General features: G+C 48.6%; 1 protein-coding gene across 1 annotated transcript in view; it reads left to right on the top strand.

The window, feature by feature from the left end:
• Positions 1 to 1103: 1103 nt before the first annotated feature.
• COLQ (collagen like tail subunit of asymmetric acetylcholinesterase) overlaps positions 1104 to 17745 on the top strand; it is a 65971-nt gene continuing 49329 nt past the window's right edge. The window contains exon 1 of the mRNA XM_030876392.2: positions 1104 to 1304. Coding sequence (XP_030732252.1) covers positions 1199 to 1304 — 106 coding nt within the window. The 5' untranslated portion in view covers positions 1104 to 1198. The remainder of the gene's footprint in view (positions 1305 to 17745) is intronic.

Raw genomic sequence — 17745 nt, 5'->3', positions numbered from 1 at the left:
AATTTAACCTTTCCAACAAGGCTTTAAAGGGGAACGCCTCCATTGTATGAGAAACCTGAGGCTTAGAGAGATCAAGCAATTTGTCCACGGTCACAGCAGAGCTGGAGTCAAGCCCCTCTGGTGCTGGTGCTGTGGGTATCACCTCATCCTATGCTTTCACCCAACCCCACCTTCCCCCAGAGTGAGGCTCAGCTACTGGACCCCAGAGTCAGGAGCTACCACACCATTTCTGAATTAGCTCCCATGAGGCCCTGGGAGTATGTTATGTAGATCAAAGCAAAATGTGGGTTATTATTTTAATTATTTATATAGAGAGACCTAAGGATCTCTATAACAGTCTTTATAAACTCATAAGAGGATTCATTGAAGGATGTGACACTTTTTATTTGAAGAATTTTGTCTAGCCAAAGGTCAAGTCAATGATGTTGTTTCCCAAATGCAGTTTGATCAATAATCATTCACTTTGCAATCCATTGACTCTTTTCATTTTTCATGCGCTGCTTTGCATGGGATAAAGGCTGCAGATTCTGGAGAGAGATAAACACTTTTTTATGGAGAAAGCTCTTTTGGAAACTATAAAATCTCCCCACCCACACCTCCGCGTTTTATTGGATGATTAAAGAAAAAAAAATCCAGGGTCAGCTTTACATTTGTCCCCCAGTGGGTAAAAATGTCACAGACTGACAGCAGAAGGAATTGTCTCCACGGAAATTCAGTTTGAATCCAGAGGTTCGAATGGATTCTGTGATGCTGCTGGACACCTCAGCTGCGAGGCGATAGGCACTGGTGAATGATCAATGAGGAAATCTGTCTGCCCTTGAGGACTGCTTCTAGTGGACATTCGAGATCTGGCTGCCTTTTTAATCACCTCTTCAATGGCCTCTTACCTCAGTCACCACAGAAGAAAATTCAGATATCTTAATTTTAATGAGGGCATTTGATCCAGTGCTCAAGATAAATATAACCCTGTGTAGTACGGAGAAGGTTTAGTGGGAAATGGTTGGCATTCTTTCTTGGTAAAGGCATGGGGAAAAGGAGAGAGAGGGAGAGAGAGTGAGGGGGAGAGAGAGAGAGGCAGAGAGTGAGGGAGAGAGAGAGGGAGAGAGAGGCAAACAGCGTGGGGAAGACAAAGCACAGATAAGCGAGGCTCCTTGCAGCCCTTCGTTGAGAACTTGACACTTTCCAGACCGCAGCCAGCATGGTTGTCCTGAATCCAGTGACCCTGGGAATTTATCTTCAGCTTTTCTTCCGTTTCATCGTGTCTCAGCCCACTTTCCTCACCAGTGTGCTTCCGATTTCAGCAGGTAAAGCAGGACCACAACTTCCCTGTCTCCCCTGTGTCGGGCAGGGGGAGGGAGAAGGGCTATTCTGCAGCCGTTCCCCTCGGGGTGGAGGGAGGCTGGGAGGGAGCCGGCCGCAGCAGCCTCCGGTCACCCGGCCAGCCCCCGTTGGGACGCCCCTTATGTCCTTGTCCCCGCCCAGCTGCTCAAAGCCAGAGACCCTTGAACAGACTGTTTCTTCCCCTCACTGGCTGCAGGGTTGCGTTTGGGTCGGGAATTGTGGGGAGCTTAACAGAGGCAGAGAGGAAGGCAAGTGAGTCGTCCAGACATTTCGATAAATACACCCCTGAACCCTATCGGGGGGGCTCGGCCCACAGGGGATGCTGTGCAGCGTGCTGACCGGGAGGGAGTCCCGTTGGTTGTGCCGGGTCCGGGGGCCCCTGCAGCCTCAGGACCAGGTCTCCGTCTCTCCGGCCCCGTGGGCTTTCCTGCTGGGCTTTCTCCCCGAGGTGGGCTTCTCTTCGGCCTCAGCGAAGAGAGGAGGTGGAAGGGCTGCAGGGGGCAGGTGGACCCGGAGCTGGGCGTAGCGCTGGGGGTGGGGAGAGGGCTCCTTCCGCCCCAGCCTGGCAACCTCTCCTGAGGGCTCCAGGCTTTGCCCTTGTCCTGCCCGACCCCGGGCAGGGGAAGTATTGAGTTACCCGCACGGCTTCTTTAAAGCTTTCTGAGGAAACTCGGATGTTTCCGGAGGGCTTGAGAGGGGCGGACAGACCCCAGGCTTGGCAGCCGGTCCCATCACAGCCCCCCTCAGTTCTCCTCGGTCACCCCTGGCTCTCCCCAGAAAAAGCCGTTTCCGTCACACCCTCCAGCACGCAGCTCCGAGGTACTTGAGTTGAGGCAGAAGTTTCACTCCCACCGCCTTTGCTGGGCGCAGGCTCTCCAGGAGGGAGGGCACAGCCCTGGATGCAGTCCCCAGCCCTCTCCATTCATAAGAATGGCTCAGTGACCCGTGGAGCTGCCAGCATCTGTGGGCCCTGAGGGAGGGACGCAGAGGAGGGCGCGGGGCTAATTATAAACGTGACGGGAGGGAGGAGTGCAGGCAGTTTGCGGAGAATGTTGGAGGTGGGGGGCAGGGAAGGTGGGCGGTCCGGCATGTCCCACCCCCGGTTCAGGCTGAGAGCGCCAAGCTTCTGGGAGTGAGTGGGTCGTTATTCGGGGGGAAGCTTCATAGTTAATTTGGTCTGCTTGGTGGTTCTTAACCTTGTTTGGGCCATAGCTTCCTTGGAGGATCTGCCAAAGGCTCAGGACTCAAAGAAACTCAGTCTTCTGGTCCCAGCCCTGCCTCTGGCGGGCTCTCTGGCTTCTGGCAGGTGGCTGGCGGTAGACTGTAAGCACCACGCGGGCAGGGACTGTGTCTGTCTTGGCCATTATCACTAGTTACGTGGGGGAATATCGGGTAGATGCCCAGTAAGTAGTTGGTGAATGGATGAGTGCGTGAAGGAATGAAAACTTTTCTCATCTGTAGATTGGAGTCTGCCATCATTTTGTACCACTTAATTTAGATACAGCCACAATGGCTAATGAGTTCTGAAAGCTGGAGAGAAGAGGACCTCTGATTTTCTTGCTCCTTGCCCTCGAGAGAGCCTCAGCATAGCTTAGACATCTCTTAGGCAAGACTTGGTACAGACTGTTCCAGTCAGGGTAACAGCAGGAAGGAGAAGTAACTCCGATGGTTCAAGAAAAGACTGGAATGAGGGGCCCGCTTTCAGGGGTGTGGGTGGGCTTAGGGGCGCCAAGAAGGAAGGTTGAGCAATGAGCAGCTGAGGGAAGCCTTTACCACCCCGGGGCTTGAGGAGACAAGAGGACCAAGTGGGGAACTGGATCCTGGGGAGATTTGGGACCTTGGAGGAGGGGCGGCTGAGAGGAGCCTTGGTCACAAGGGAACCCAAAGCAGAGAGCAAGCGCAGAAGAAATACCCCGACCGCTCTCCCCTCCAATCCGACCACCTCTTGGCAATGCCTCTCACGGCCAAACCCAACCGGAAGCCGGGGCAGGGGAGCCCCTTGATGCAGTCATGGGGGTCAGCCCCTGGCTGAGTGAAGGGAGAGGGAACTGAGAAGAGGTAGCCCACCTGTCCATAGGCACTTCTTGGTAAACTGCTACATCCAGGTCTTCTGGTGGGGAATGTGCTCTTTAAACATTTGGTAAAACAGTGGGGTAGCTCTGGGGGGAACCACTAAGGTGTCCGCTCAACAGAGCAAAAAAGACATCTGCTTCCTCCTGCTTCTCACTTTGCTTTGTCCCCTTCTTCTTGTCGCCAGGGCTTCCTGATAGCACAGTTCAGAAATAAACTTATGCCCTGAAACGGGAACTGTTCCTTAACACGGGAGAACTTTAATCCTTTCAAAGTAGTTTCCCACAATCTGATGTGAAATAGTCTGTATTCAGAAGCTCATAGATTCTTACCTCTTCTGAGGAATCCCAGCCCTGTGCACATAGTGAAAAGTGCCACCAGGAAGTCTTTTCATCCCACCCACCGTAGCTTAGTGAGCGCCTACTGTGCGCCTGGCACTGTGCGAAGTGGCTGCAGGGGACACAAGACAAGCAGGATGCGCAGCACAGGCCCCAGAGACGGGCTGGGACGGAGGAAGCGCTCTTACAGGCCTGTGGGCTGCTTCTTTCCTTCACTCTCTTCAGAAGAGACTGGATTCCAGCAACGCCAGACACAGCACAGCTCTCTGGGTCAGATGTTCATTGCCTGGCAGCCTCCACTATCGGGTCCCTGAGTGGAGGAGGGAGCAAAAAGCATCATAGAGACCAAAATTGATGATAGCAATCCCAGCACTAAAGCACCTGCCCTGGATACAGAGAAAACTAGCTCAGGCCCTCACTCCAAACCTGTGAACTCTTACGTGGGCCATCATCCTCGCAGCTCAGTGAGCAGGCCTCTTGAGGGCGGTGACGTAGCCGCAGCACAGTAGATTGGGGAGGGGACTGCTGCTTAAGACAGACACAGTGACAACAAGAACAACAAAGGCAGCTGATAAAACTGATGACAAGAAAAATGGCAAAGAACCAGGGAATAGTTCTGAGAGGGGAAAGGATAGCCGATTGGAACTATTTCTAGAGCCTCCCTTCTGTATGTATCCCCTGAAGGTGCCACTGACTTACCGCTCGTTGACTGGTTTGCACTGTGAGAGCGGAAATGACCCAGTGAAGACAGACTTGTACTCACTTCATTTTGCCTAAGAAGGCAGAGATGTGTCATATATATTAATTTCTATTGAACATGGCCCTAAGATTTAAAGTGTCAGGAGCCCTAACTTTGGCGTCTTTTAACCCCTGCCGGGCGATATACCACCCTAACACCCAGTGGCTGAGCAACAGTTGTTTATTGTTGAAGTTCATGTGTCTGTGGATCAGCTAAGGGTCAGCTGGTCTGGCCTGGGTTTGGCGGGCCTGGCTGGACTCGCTGTGGTCTGTGCACTGACTCAGCCCCAGGGTCCATCCACGGATGTAGAATGTGGTGGCACAGACCCAAGGACAGTGATATTTATAGAATGAAAGGCCTTCTGCACACTTCAGTCTCTCACAGCACCCAGGATGGGGGTGGCCTCACTCCCGATCTTCAGATGGAGAAATGAAGGCTCAGAGAGGTTAAGTGACTTGCCCAAGATGGCACAGCTCGTGTGGGGAGAGCTGGAGACTGGAACCCTGCCCGCTGACTCTAAGTCCAGGGCTCTTACCAACGTAGACCAAATCTGCTATGGCCATGGATAAACAGTGATAGTAGCTTTTAAGGTCCTGTACCCCAGCCTCCAAAAACCCAGCTTCAGGTCTTTATCCTCTGCACTCTCCTGCCTTCTCTTCAGGACATCAGTGCCTGAAGCTCTCAGCAAACGATTGAGACAAGGACTTCATACTAAAGGGTGCATGACTTGCCAGGGTACTGGTTTATCTTTCTTTGGAGGTACTTGTATTGTAACAGGAGTTAAAGATCTAAGCTAAAGGAGGCTCTAATGAGATGAGCTTCAACCTGCTCATTTTGGGGAATGAGGCTTCCTGGAGCCAGGGGAACCCCATTTCACAGACATTGTCTTCAGGGGTGTGAGCCAAACGACCCTATGCCCACAGACACACGTGGCTTCTCTTCTCCAACATGGGATTTCTCAGGCAGGCAGGAACTCTCCCGATGATGTTTGGGTCCAGGGCTCAGGACAAGATGGAGAGAAGACCCACCTCCAGTCCTGGAGAGTGACATCTTGTGGAAGCTTATGAGTTCTGTCTGGGTGCTGCAATCTTCTCCTGTGGGTGCTGGGACGTGACCAGGGCAGGCGTTTTGTGGCCTATAGTACGTGGTGTCCAGCCCTGCACTCCCCTGACTGGAAGCCAGCCAGGCCACTGCTTGGGACCAATCATGTTCTTGGCAGTAGATTATGGGCCATTTATTTGTGTCTGATGCTGGTCGGCTATTGTTTAATGTTCTGTAATGTACTTCCCAGCCATCTCCTCCGATTTAGCTCCCCATATTTCCTCTGGATAATATAATCAGAGAGGCTTCTTAAATTAAAGTGCCCTCCAGGGGTCCCAGCTTGCCCACTTCACCCCACCCCAAGCCTCGGAATGAAACAGTGGACCCCTCTCCAGCTCACAGAGGGGTGGGTGTGAGAGACAAGGACTTTCTCTCCAGAGATCCAGGCCAAGCACCGACACTGTCACTCACCACACCCAAGCCTTCCTTCCTCAGACCCACGACCATACAAAAATGACACAGATCCAGAAGGAACAGAAACCCCTCTGACTTGTGTGAGTCACAAAGTAGGCTGGGGACCCGTCTTCCTGAAACGCAGTTCACGTCGTAACTACTGCTTGCATTGCTCTTATAATTGGTACCAAGTGCCCCCAAACCCCTTATCTTGCCAAGCTTTTTCATAGCTGCTGTGTATTTGCTCTTCACAGTTGTCCCTGCTGTGGGAGCCTTGGGTCTAAATCCTGCCTCTGGGTGATTGTGGGACGCTCACACTGTAACTGTGGTGTGAGCCCCAACTCCCTCATCTGTAAAATGGGTATAGTAGTCTCACAGGATTGCTATGAGCACTTATTCATTCAACAAACACTTAGTAAGTCCCAACTCTGGTACCTGGAACTGGGATGCAGCAGTGAGCAGACAAAAACATCCTGCCCACATGGAGTTCCTGTCATCACCCTGAGAAGACTAGTCTGCTGGGCTCAAGGGGTGAATGAAAGACCCTTGCAGTAGAGCTGGAGCTCGCAAACCAGCTGCCCAAGGACCAAGTCCAGTCTTCACGTGGAGCTGTACTCAGCCATCATGTTGCAGTACTTAAAAAAAAGAGAGACAGAGAAAATTTTTTAAATTGCCTTAGTTGCTAACATTTAAAACTCAAGTGATTTAACAAAATTTTAAAATATATTTCTGATGACTCTTAAAAACCAAAAAACCTCTTGGAAACCAGGGCAACCTGGCAGTCCTGACCCACACCACAGCGACTGTTTGGCATGGAGCAGCTCCCGAGTCCCCACTGCACGTGCCCGTCTCACACCCGGGCTGCCTTCCTCGTTACCTCTGCCTATCTGGACCATCTGGGTCAGAAGCCCTGCTGGTTTGGACCCTGCCTCATCCTTCTTTAGCAGTCTAGGCATTTTTCCAGACTTCCCAAACTCTGCAAAGCTCAGTTTGAAACTTAATGTTCTGGATCGGTGGTTCTCAAACTACAGCACTGGTTCTCAGCTCTGGATAGACGAGAATCACCTGGGATGCTTTACAGGAGCCCAGCGTCCAGGCTGAACAGACCAATTTCATCAGACTCTCCAGGGCATGGGATCGGGCACTGAGAGTGTTGAGAGCTCCCCAGGTGATTCTAACGCCGTGCCTAACCATTATAGCCCCCCCAGACTGTGGCTTTCTTACTTTACTGTGACTCGGGGTTTCTTCAAGTGTTTGAGGAGGTATGAGGGGCCTCTGTGAGGGGCCTGCCAGGAAGGTTTGTTAAGAGAGACTGCTGGGCCCACCCCCAGAATTTCTGAGGCAGTGGGTCTGGAGCGGCGCCCATGAGTCTGCACTTCTAATAAGATCTCAAGCACTGCTGATGCGGCAGGTGCATGGGCCACACTTTGAGGACCACTGCTTACGGTTGCCCCTGAGTTCCTGTATTAGTTTCCTATGGCCACTCAGTGGTCACACTGTCTTCTTCTTCCGTGTCAGTCTTCCTCTGCCTCTCTCTTATAAGGACACTTGCGACTACATTTAGGGCCCACCCAGATAATCTCCCCCTCCTAAATATCTTAATTTAATCCCACCTGCAAAGTTCTTTTTGTTGTATAAGGTAACCTTTACAGGTTCCAGGAATTAGGGTCTGGACCTCTTTGGGGGCCATTAATCAGTTATTCTCCTACAGTTGCCTTTTGCACTGGGTCAGGTGTCCCCCGAGTGCTTTCTTTAAGGACCTCAGGATCAGAGGCACAGGCATGAATACTGTCGTCATTTGGATCCCTTTCCAGAGCCGACCCTGAGACAAGGATTTGGGGGCAAGTGGTGTGCTTGGGAGGTGATCCCGGTAGGGCATTGGGAAACCGAGACAGGGAAGGGAAGGCTGTCAGTCCTGGGGGAGTTCACGAGCCGATTCCTGCTGTGGGCAGCTGGGGCTCAGATCTCCTGGGACCTCAGGGAGACAGGGGACTGGGATATTGATCCACCAGCTCCTGCGGACATGCTTCCCCAGGCAACTTCCACGACTGGGGAAGCCTTCTGGCATAGGTACAGGTGCTTGTGACTGGAGCTGGCAGCCCACAGGGCCTGGCGAGTGCGGAGGCCTATGGCAGGGAAGCAGCAACATCTCCCAGCAGCTGTGGTCCTGCTGGCCCTTTTGCAGTTGCTTGCCCACCCGCCCCCTCTGGGCAGCGGCGGTTACAGCTCGGCACCCCCCTGCTGTGATACCAGAGCTGGGGTCCAGTAGCTAAGGGAGCCCCCACTAACACTAATAAAGTTACCTTGCATAGAGCACTGCTTATTTGCTAGACTCTTTACGTACCTGACTTCTAATCTTCACAACAATTTCACAAGACATTAGTACCCCAGTTTTACCAAAGAGGGAACTACCATTCAGAGAGATGCAGTCACTTGCCTGAGGTCACATAGTGCCAGGGCCAAGTTTCCAAATCAGGACTTCTGGGCCCCAAACTATTGCAGAGGCAGAACAGCCTATTGATTAGAAGGGGGACCTCTGGGTTCAAATCTTGTGTCTCCCTTAGCTTTGTGATGCTGGGCAGGCAAAGTGCCTTCTATGTGCCTCAGTTTCCCTGCCTGTAAAACGGGGCTCAGAGTAGGGTTTCACTCACAAAGCAGTTGTGAAGATTAAGTGGGCTAATTATGAACACAAAGAACTGTAAAAAAGTGCCTGGTGTGTGATGTATAAACCTTTTCTCTCATTATGTTCAGGACCCCACGCTGTCTCTACACATGCCGGGAGGTCATGATTTCCCCTAAGGTGCATTGGTGTCAAAAGGCAAAAGTCCCAAATACAATACAGACAGTAACTTTTTGCTTAAAATATCCAGTGGGTTAAGGCCAAAAGAGGGGCTCAGCTTTTATCCGTTTTGCATTTGTGAACGAGTCCCTAAAGCAGGGACCCATTGACCAGGGAAGGAGGCTCTTCTCGTGATGACCAGCTTTCCCAGATGGCTTTAAAAATGCACCTGGCCCTATTCCATCGCCCAGCCCGGAGATTTCGACTCCATTCAAGCCCGCCCTTATGTCTCCACGGCAACCAACATAAGCACAAGCGGGAGGCAGGTGCTGGGAGCTGCGACAGCTGCAGAGGAGGCCTGGTGGCTGCTGAGGGCTTGCACCGTGAACCAGCTGAGGTCTGAAAAAAGAGAGGAAAGAAAAGAAGGAACTGTGAATGGGAACTGGACAGGCTCCTCCCCTCCTGGGTCTCCCTGCTCCTTTCCTCACGCATCCTGCCACCGCTCACCTGGTCTTCTTGGTATCTTTCTGAGAAGCCTGGAGAGAGCACTGGAGCTTTCCTGCTGCAGCTGGTAGATTTCTCTTGGGACACATGCTCCAGGAAGGACCTTCTGAGACCTGGCATGGGGGTCTTGGGGACCCAGGCAGAAGGGGGATGGGTGATGGTGGCCATCCCACCTGTGGAGGCCTACCTGCCGGACTGGGGCTTTCTTACTTTACTGTGACTCGGGGTTTCTTCAAGTGTTTGAGGAGGTATGAGGGGCCTGCCAGGTGTGTCATTATTGTCGAGAGTTCAAACCAGGCTGCCCTTTTTGCCCGAACTGAACTGGCTCGGTTTCTGAGATCATCTGCATTGGGGTGGACCTCACAGGGTGGCCCCCAAAAGGCCTCCAGATCCTCTGTGGTCATCCAGAAACCAGATTCTCCGCTGCTGAGGTTAGTGTTCAGGATTTAGGGGCGTTCCAAATGAGGACAACCCTTTCCCTCCTGTCCGCCTTCCTGAGAGCTGTGTTGGGCAGGTCGTGGCGGAGAAAGTCAACGGTGGGCACGAGTGTCCTGAGCGAAGGCCTTGGGTCTGGGTGGCGCTCTTCCACGCTCCGTGGCTGCCCACGAAGTGAACACCGGGAGGCCGAAAAGCTGTCTGGACGATTCAGGCCCTGGCAGCGCTTTCCGCAAAGTGTCTGAGTAAATGATTTCTTTTTTTTTTTTCCTTCAATATCCGAGTTGACTGTCCAGCCCGCGCTTCCTCTGCTGCACAGTCAGGAAAGCGAGAGGGCGCCTGCCTGACCGGCATGGGACCTGCTGCTCAAGTCTAGGTCCAACTAGAAGGCGGCGGCGTGGGGACGGTTAGCCAGCGGGCTTGGCCACCTGCCTGTTTACTGATGTTCCCTGAGAGGAAACAGTGGTGGTGCTAAGGCACTGAGGTGGAACTCGGGAAACCTGGGATCTCTCTCTGACCTGCCACTGACTCTAGGACGTGTGTACTGTTGGACCAGCCATTTGCTGTCTGTGAGACTCATTTTTCTCATCTGTAAAATGAAGGGATGGACCAGATTCCAAAAATCCTCTTAGCCGTAGACTTTCTTTGACTCTGTGGCTCGCAAGTCACTTGCTAATTTACAGAATTAGCTCCTCCACAAAGCAGGGGTCTCAGCACATGTTTCTCTTCCGAGCCTTGGCACCTGAGAACTCACGACGTGGCAGGAAAAGGCGTGGGGTTCAGGTTCAGACAGCTGTGGACTTGAGTGACATCTTTGTGACCCACTAGCTGAGTGATCTTGGCCAAGTGGTCTTGGTTTTATTTCTTAGCACCTCGGTTTCCACCTCTGTAGAATGGGGTTAGTAAGAGTACCTGCCTCATCAGATGGCAGTGTAGTAGGTACAGAGCTTTGCACTGTGCCTGGAACATAGTTAAGCGCTCGGTCAGTGGTTGCAACCATTATGCCAAATGGCAGTGAGAGTGTTGGAATCCAGGCTGCTTGCCTTCTCCCGGGATGATTCGTTTTTACTATAATTCCACCTGCTGTTATTCAGTGGCTGGACAGGTTTGCTCCTGGTGCTGAAGAGTTGCAGAAGTCAGAGTCTCCATCGAAAGCCTGCACTGAGCGGGAACCATCACAGTGTGTGGGCTTCGGAACCGGAGGTCTGGGCTCAGAAGCCCAGCTCCATAGGACTTTAACTGTCAGAGCCTCAGTTTTCCTCATCTGGAAAAGGGGGGCACAATAGAGAGTAATTCGAGGGATTGTGCTGAGAATCAAAGGAGGAAGCATGGGAGGGCACGATCTGGAAAGCACGGGCTCATACCTGAGGATGATGCCTTAGCTACTGAGTCCTGAGCTGATGGGCAAAGTCCACCCACAGACGCCTCCCCGAGCTGTGAGGGAGAAAGCTCTCACCTCCCCAGACAAGGTGAGCACACTAGGAGCCCCCAGGGTGCTGCAGCCTGAGGGCATTCCCCCCACTGGAAGTTGTGCAACCCTGTGTGGATCCAGCTGGTAGACAAGTCACTTCCCATATCCAATTCATCCGAGTCAGGAGAATGGGGCCCTCTGTCCACGTGGCATCTGCCTTGTATGGAATAACAGTCTTGCGCCCTTCCAAATGGACAGCAATGTCAAATCACCAGGCCTGCCAGTGTGGGTCCTCCTGGGAAATCAGAGGCAGATTATTAAACATGAAAATTTCAAACAGAATGCCAGCAAATGGTGGCTGACTTGACAAAGATGCTCAGTTTTCTGGCCGCATACCCATCTGCTGCCACTTTGCATTTTGTTTGATTTTTTTTTCCTACATGAGGCAATAAAATCCATTTGAATGGATTCAGACCATCCTCATCCTCATCCTCATCATTAGCATGTTTAAATCTGTCTCTGTCTCTGAATTAATTATGACTATTACTTGATAAATGTAGCTTTTGATACACATCCCATTAATCAAATGACCAATTTTTATTGCATCTCCTACTATATACTTAACTATTATATTGAACAAGAAGATTCAGAAGACAAACTAACACAAGGAGCCCATAGTCTGTTTGTGACATTAAAATAACACAAATGGATGGGACCTCCCTGGTGGTCCAGTGGTTAAGACTTTGGCGCTCTCAATGCAGGGGGCACAGTTTCAATCCCTGGTCTGGGAACTAAGATCCCACATGCCTCATGGTGTAGCCAAACACACACACACACACACACACACACACACACACACACACACACACACACACAAATGAAATAATAAATGAGAAATGAAGTGGGTCACGGTAGCAGTATCTGGGGTGCACAGGTGGTTGGCATTTGAATGAACAGAGCAGTGAAGATAAGTTGATCTGGGTTCAAGTCCCACTCCCACCGTGCATGTTACTCATGTTACCGTGTGTTGTGATAGTTGACGTTTGCAGGTTTCATAGTTTAGAGAATGTTTGTGTTTCCTGCTTTAGGTCACAGATAAAACATCTCCTGGAAAACAAGCAAACAAACAAACTTACATCTTATACCAGAATTAAGCACAAATCAATTAAGATTTAAACATAAGATATGAAAGCATAAAATTATTAGAAGAAACCTTGAGGGATTTGGGGGGTAATTTTAGTTGGGGGGGAACCCAGAAGCCATCAAAAAAGGCTTTTACAGTCGATTCTACCAGATAAAAAGAAAAAATTTGTGTATGGGAAAAACAATTAAAAAAAACAATGTCAAAAGATCAAAACAAACTGGGGGAAATATCTGCAAGTCATCATAAAATGATGCTTTTTAAAATATATTTAAAAAAATTTATAATGGAAGACCAACAACCTAATGGAAAAATGGAATAAATACATAGGGCTCTAAAACATGTGAAAATATCCCAGCCTCATTCACCGTAAGAGAAATGCACATTAAAACCACACTGAAGTGCCATTTTTCATCCATCAGATGGGTGAAATTCAAAAGGTCTGACATCACGTGTGCTGGTGAGGGTATGTGGAAATAGATACCCTCATCCTCTGCTTGTGGGACGGAATGTGAATTGATGGAGACTTTGTGGAGATGAATTAGGCATCATGTGTAAAAACTACAAATGCACACACTATTAGACCCAGCAATTCTATTCTAGAAATTCATCCAATGGACATGCTTAACAACATATACAAAGATGCATGCAAAAGGTTATTCTATTGTATCATTGTTTTGTTGGGTTTTTTTGAAGCGTAGTTGATTTACAAGGTTGTGCCAGTCTCTGCTGTAGAGCAAAGTGACTCAGTTATATACATTCAGACATTCTTTTTTCATATTCTTTTCCATTATGGCTTATCCCAGGATACTGAATATAGTTCCCTGTGCTGTACAGTAGGACCTTGTTTTTTATCCATTCTGTATATAATAGTTTGCACCTGCTAATCCCAAACTCCCAGTCCATCCTTCCCCTCTCCCTCCCCCTTGGCAACCACAAGTCTGTTCTCTATGTCTGTGAGTCTGTTTCTGTTTCATAGATAAGTTCATTTGCGTTATATTTAATTTAATTTAATTAATTAATTTATTTAAAATAAATGTATGTATTTATTTATTTATGGCTCCGTTGGGTCTTCGTTGCTGCACGTGGGCTTTCTCTAGTTGTGGCGAGCGAGGGCTACTCTTCGTTGCGGCGCACGGGCTTCTTATTGCGGTGGCTTCTCTTGTTGCAGAGCAACGACTCTAGGTGCATGGGCTTCAGTAGTTGTGGCTCGCAGGCTCAGTAGTTGTGGCACAAGGGCTTAGTTGCTCCACGGCATGTGGGATCTTCCCAGACCAGGGCTCGAACCCATGTCCCCTGCATTGGCAGGTGGATTCTTAACCACTGCACCACCAGGGAAGTCCCCATTTGTGTTATATTTTAGATTCCATAGGTAAATGATATCATATGGTATTTTTCTTTCTCTTTTTGACTTACTTCACTTAGTATGATAATCTCTAGTTGCATCCATGTTGCTGCAAATAGCATTATTTCATTCTTTTTATGGCTGAGTAGTATCCCATTGTATATGTGTACCACGTCTTCTTTATCCCTTCATCTGTTGATGGACGTTTAGGTAGTTTCCATGTCTTGGCTATTGTGAATAGTGCTTCTATGAACAGAGGGGTGCATGTATCTTTTTGAATTATAGTTTTGTCTGGGTATATTCCCAGGAGTGGGATTGCTGGATCATATGGTAATTCTATTTTTAATTTTCTGAGGCACCTCCATACTGTTCTCCATATTAGCTGTACCAACTTACATTCCCACCAATAGTGTAGTAGGGTTCCCTTTTCTCCATACCCTCTCCAGCATTTGCTATTTGTAGACTTTTAAATGATGGCTATTCTGACTGGTGTGGGGTGGTACCTCATTGTAGTTTTGATTTTCATTTCTCTAATGATTAGTGATGTTGAGCAGCTTTTCATGTGCCTCTTGACCATTTGTATGTCTTCTTTGGAGAAATGTGTATTAAGGTCTTCTGCCCATTTTTCGATTGGGTTGTTTGTTTTTTTTTTGTTGTTGTTGTTGAGTTGTATCAGCTGTTTGTGTATTTTGGAGATTAAGCACTTGTCTGTAGCATCATTTGCAAATATTTTCTCCCATTCCATAGGTTGTCTTTTCTTTTTTTTTTTTTTTTATGGTTTCCTTTGCTGTGCAAAAGCTTGTAAGTTTAATTAAGTCCCATTTGTTTATTTTTGTTTTTATTTCTATTGCCTTGGGAGACTGACCTAAGAAAACATTGGTACAATTTATGTCAGAGAATGTTTTGCCTATGTCCTCTTCTAGGAGTTTTATGCCATCGTGTATTATGTTTAAGTCTTTAAGCCATTTTGAGTTTATTTTTGTAGGGTGTGAGGGTGTGTTCTAACTTCATTGATTTACATGCAGCTGTCCAACTTTCCCAGCACCACTTGTTGAAGAGACTGTCTTTTTCCCATTTTATATTCTTGCCTACTTTGTCGAAGATTGACTGTAGGTGTGTGGGTTTATCTCTGGGTTCTCTATTCTGTTATGTTTATCGTTATGCCTGTTTTTGTACCAACTCCACACTGTTTTGATTACTGTAGCTTTGTAGTATTGTCTGAAGTCTGGGAGAGTTATGCCTCCTGCTTTTTTTTCTTTCCTCAGGATTGCTCTAGCAATTCTGGGTCTGTTATAATTCCATATAAATTTTTGGTGTATCATTGTTTATATCAGCAAATGTTTGCAAATCAACCAAATGCACATTAGTACAGGGCAGGGTGAACAAATTACGGTTCTTCCAAATGAAGGAATATTACATAGCCATAGGAAGGAACGTGTATGCATTTTATGCAGTAATACAGAATACTCTTAGAAATACTGTGAAGTATCACAGGTATAGTGTTATATTACAGGTAGCAAGAGAGGGAAATATTATACCACTTATTTGCTTCTGTATGCAGAAAATATTCATGCAAGAATACACAGGAGACTAATTGATAATAAATAATTGGAACTGGGACAGGGTAGGAGAGTTTTCAAGTGTACGCATTTATACTTTTTGAATTTTGAATCACATGAATGTATTACCTTTTCTAAACAATTAGACAAAATCCCATATATACATACAAAACAGAGCCTCTCATCTGGAGCACAGAATGGGATTTTTCTGTCTTTAAAAGTCCGTTAGACCCAAATTAGCAAAAGGAATTGAGATCTCAGAGACTTTCCAGAATGGTAGAATCACATAGTTATAGCAGTGTTTATAAGGTTCCTTTTGCCAACTTGTTCAGTCAGTAAGCTCTATGGCTCAGTTGAGTTCAAGGGGGTCAACTCAAGGTCCCCCACTTTCTGGAATCCAGGGATTTCAGTGACTCATGAGACCAATGGGTAGAAGTGTTCACTGTGCCAGTGGGCAGCCACGGGCACCCAGGGACCCTGCTTCCCTCTTCCCCACCTGCTGTGGACCCTCGGATAACAATTACTGGAGGTGATGGGGCAGGGATGGAGGCTCTAGGGAAAGGGCTAAGTGAGCCACATGGTTTCGAATCACAAGTGTCCGTAGAGCTAAAATGTCACCATGGATAAATGAAAGTGTGGGAACATAGCTGGTGGAAATACAGGGTATTTCCACTCAGCCCCGGTTGTCAGCACATGTTTGAAACAGCCCACCCTTTGGGCTCAATGCAGCTGGAGGGTTTCATCCCTAACCTGTGGCCAGATCTCCCGAATAACTCTAGAAACTTGGCCTCCCCCCATCAAGCCAAAGCAGAAGAGTTAATAGGACTCGCTGATTTATCCTGGCCGCCATAATCAAATTCAGAGCCAAGGCACAGCCAGCCCTGAGGAGGTTTCTTGATGTTCCCTCAGCTCCTAATAACATTGCCTCCTTCTTCCTCTCCATTTACCACATGCCATTTGGTCAAATTAGAACTTGAACTCAGAAAAGCAGATGCCTTCCTTTAGATAACATCCAAAAAATTCTCTTGTGGGAGGAAGGAGAGATGGGTTTGTCTCCTTAGATCTACGCACAAAGCAGTCACTTCTGATACATGACTTACTACAAATTAATGGCCAGTGTGAGGTGATTTTCCTTCATCCTTGTGGCCTGGGCAGCCTTATCGGGGGGGTGGGGTGCAGAAGGGGATGTCCACCTCATGTCTTTCCTGAGGATTTGGTTACTTGCTCAAGGTCTCCTGATTAATGGCTACAGGCTCCTCCAGGCGACACTGGTGTCCTGGTTCTGTGTGCAGCTCCAGAGCCCCCAGATATTTGCTAGCAAGGGTGTTGGATGGCCCACCCCCAATCCTAACCCTGTGGAGGTAACTTCTGGTTCTCTGTTGCCTACTTAAATTTTTTAAAGTTTATTCTTTTTTATTAGGGAAAATCCCAAACATTCAAAAAAAAAGTGGAAAGAATTGTCCAGGGAACACCAGTATGCCTACTGTTATGGGCTGCCTTGCATCTCCCACCTCCCCCAAAATGCATATATTGGAGTCCCAACCCCCATTACCTCAGCATGTGACTGTATTTGGAGATAGGCCTTTAGAGAGGTGACTAAGGTTAAGTGAGGTCATAGCAGTGGCTCTGGTCCAATCTGACTGGTGTCCTTATAAGAAGAGGAGACCTGGACACACAAAGAGACACCGGGGATGCTTAAAAAGAACAAAGGCCATGTGAGGACACAGGGAGAAGGTAGCCATCTGCAAGCCAAGGAGAGAAGCCTTGGAAGAAACCAAACCTTATGATACCTTCGTCTTGGACGTCTAGCTTCCCAGACTGTGAAAAATGTATTTCTGTTATTTCAGCCACCCAGGTACTTTACTATGGCAGCCCTAGCAAACAAATACACCCAGCACATAGATTCTGCAGTCGTTATCATTTTGCTATATTTACTCTATCTGTTTATCCACCTTATTTTATTCGATGAATTTCAAAATGAGTTGCAGATCCCTTGCCCACCTTGAAGAGTAACCTATTCAACAGAGAAAGTAAATGCACACATGACTGAACCCTCTCTGCGGCCAGGATAGTCAGGGAGGTCGGATTGCGTTTACCAGCCAGGAAACTAGGACCTGAAGATGAGTGATCATGAGGTTTGGTTAGAAAGACATGGGACTGGGTGTTGGAAATGCCTCCAAGCCCAGCTGGCTGGGACACACCTGCGTTTGTCTGAGGTTCCCTGCTCATTCTTGCCGGCTGGTGAGGGTGTGGGGCAAGGTCACCACTTTGTGCTGGTTACCTCCAGTAGTCTCCAGGGTCAGACATCTGGATTCAGCTGATGTCTTCAATTCAAGACATCTGGCCAACTACCTACCAGCTGTGTGCGACCTCAGGCGCATCCTTAGATCTTGACCGTCGTCTGGAGACGAGGCTGATGGTACTGATATCACCGTGTGCAGTGGCTGTGGGGACCAGGGAAGGGTACCGAATGCTCACGAATGTTCCTGTGGCTGGCGCTTCACCCCCTGTTGGGGTAATGCCACCTGCTGTGACAAACAAACACCAACATGTCCATGACTTTGTCTAGTCAAAATTCATTTTCTGCTC

This window comes from Globicephala melas, chromosome 4 (genome assembly GCF_963455315.2).
Source record: "Globicephala melas chromosome 4, mGloMel1.2, whole genome shotgun sequence".
In the NCBI taxonomy this organism is placed as follows: domain Eukaryota; kingdom Metazoa; phylum Chordata; class Mammalia; order Artiodactyla; family Delphinidae; genus Globicephala; species Globicephala melas.
The sequence above is the reverse complement of the archived record's forward strand: the minus strand, read 5'-3'. Positions and strand labels throughout refer to the sequence as shown.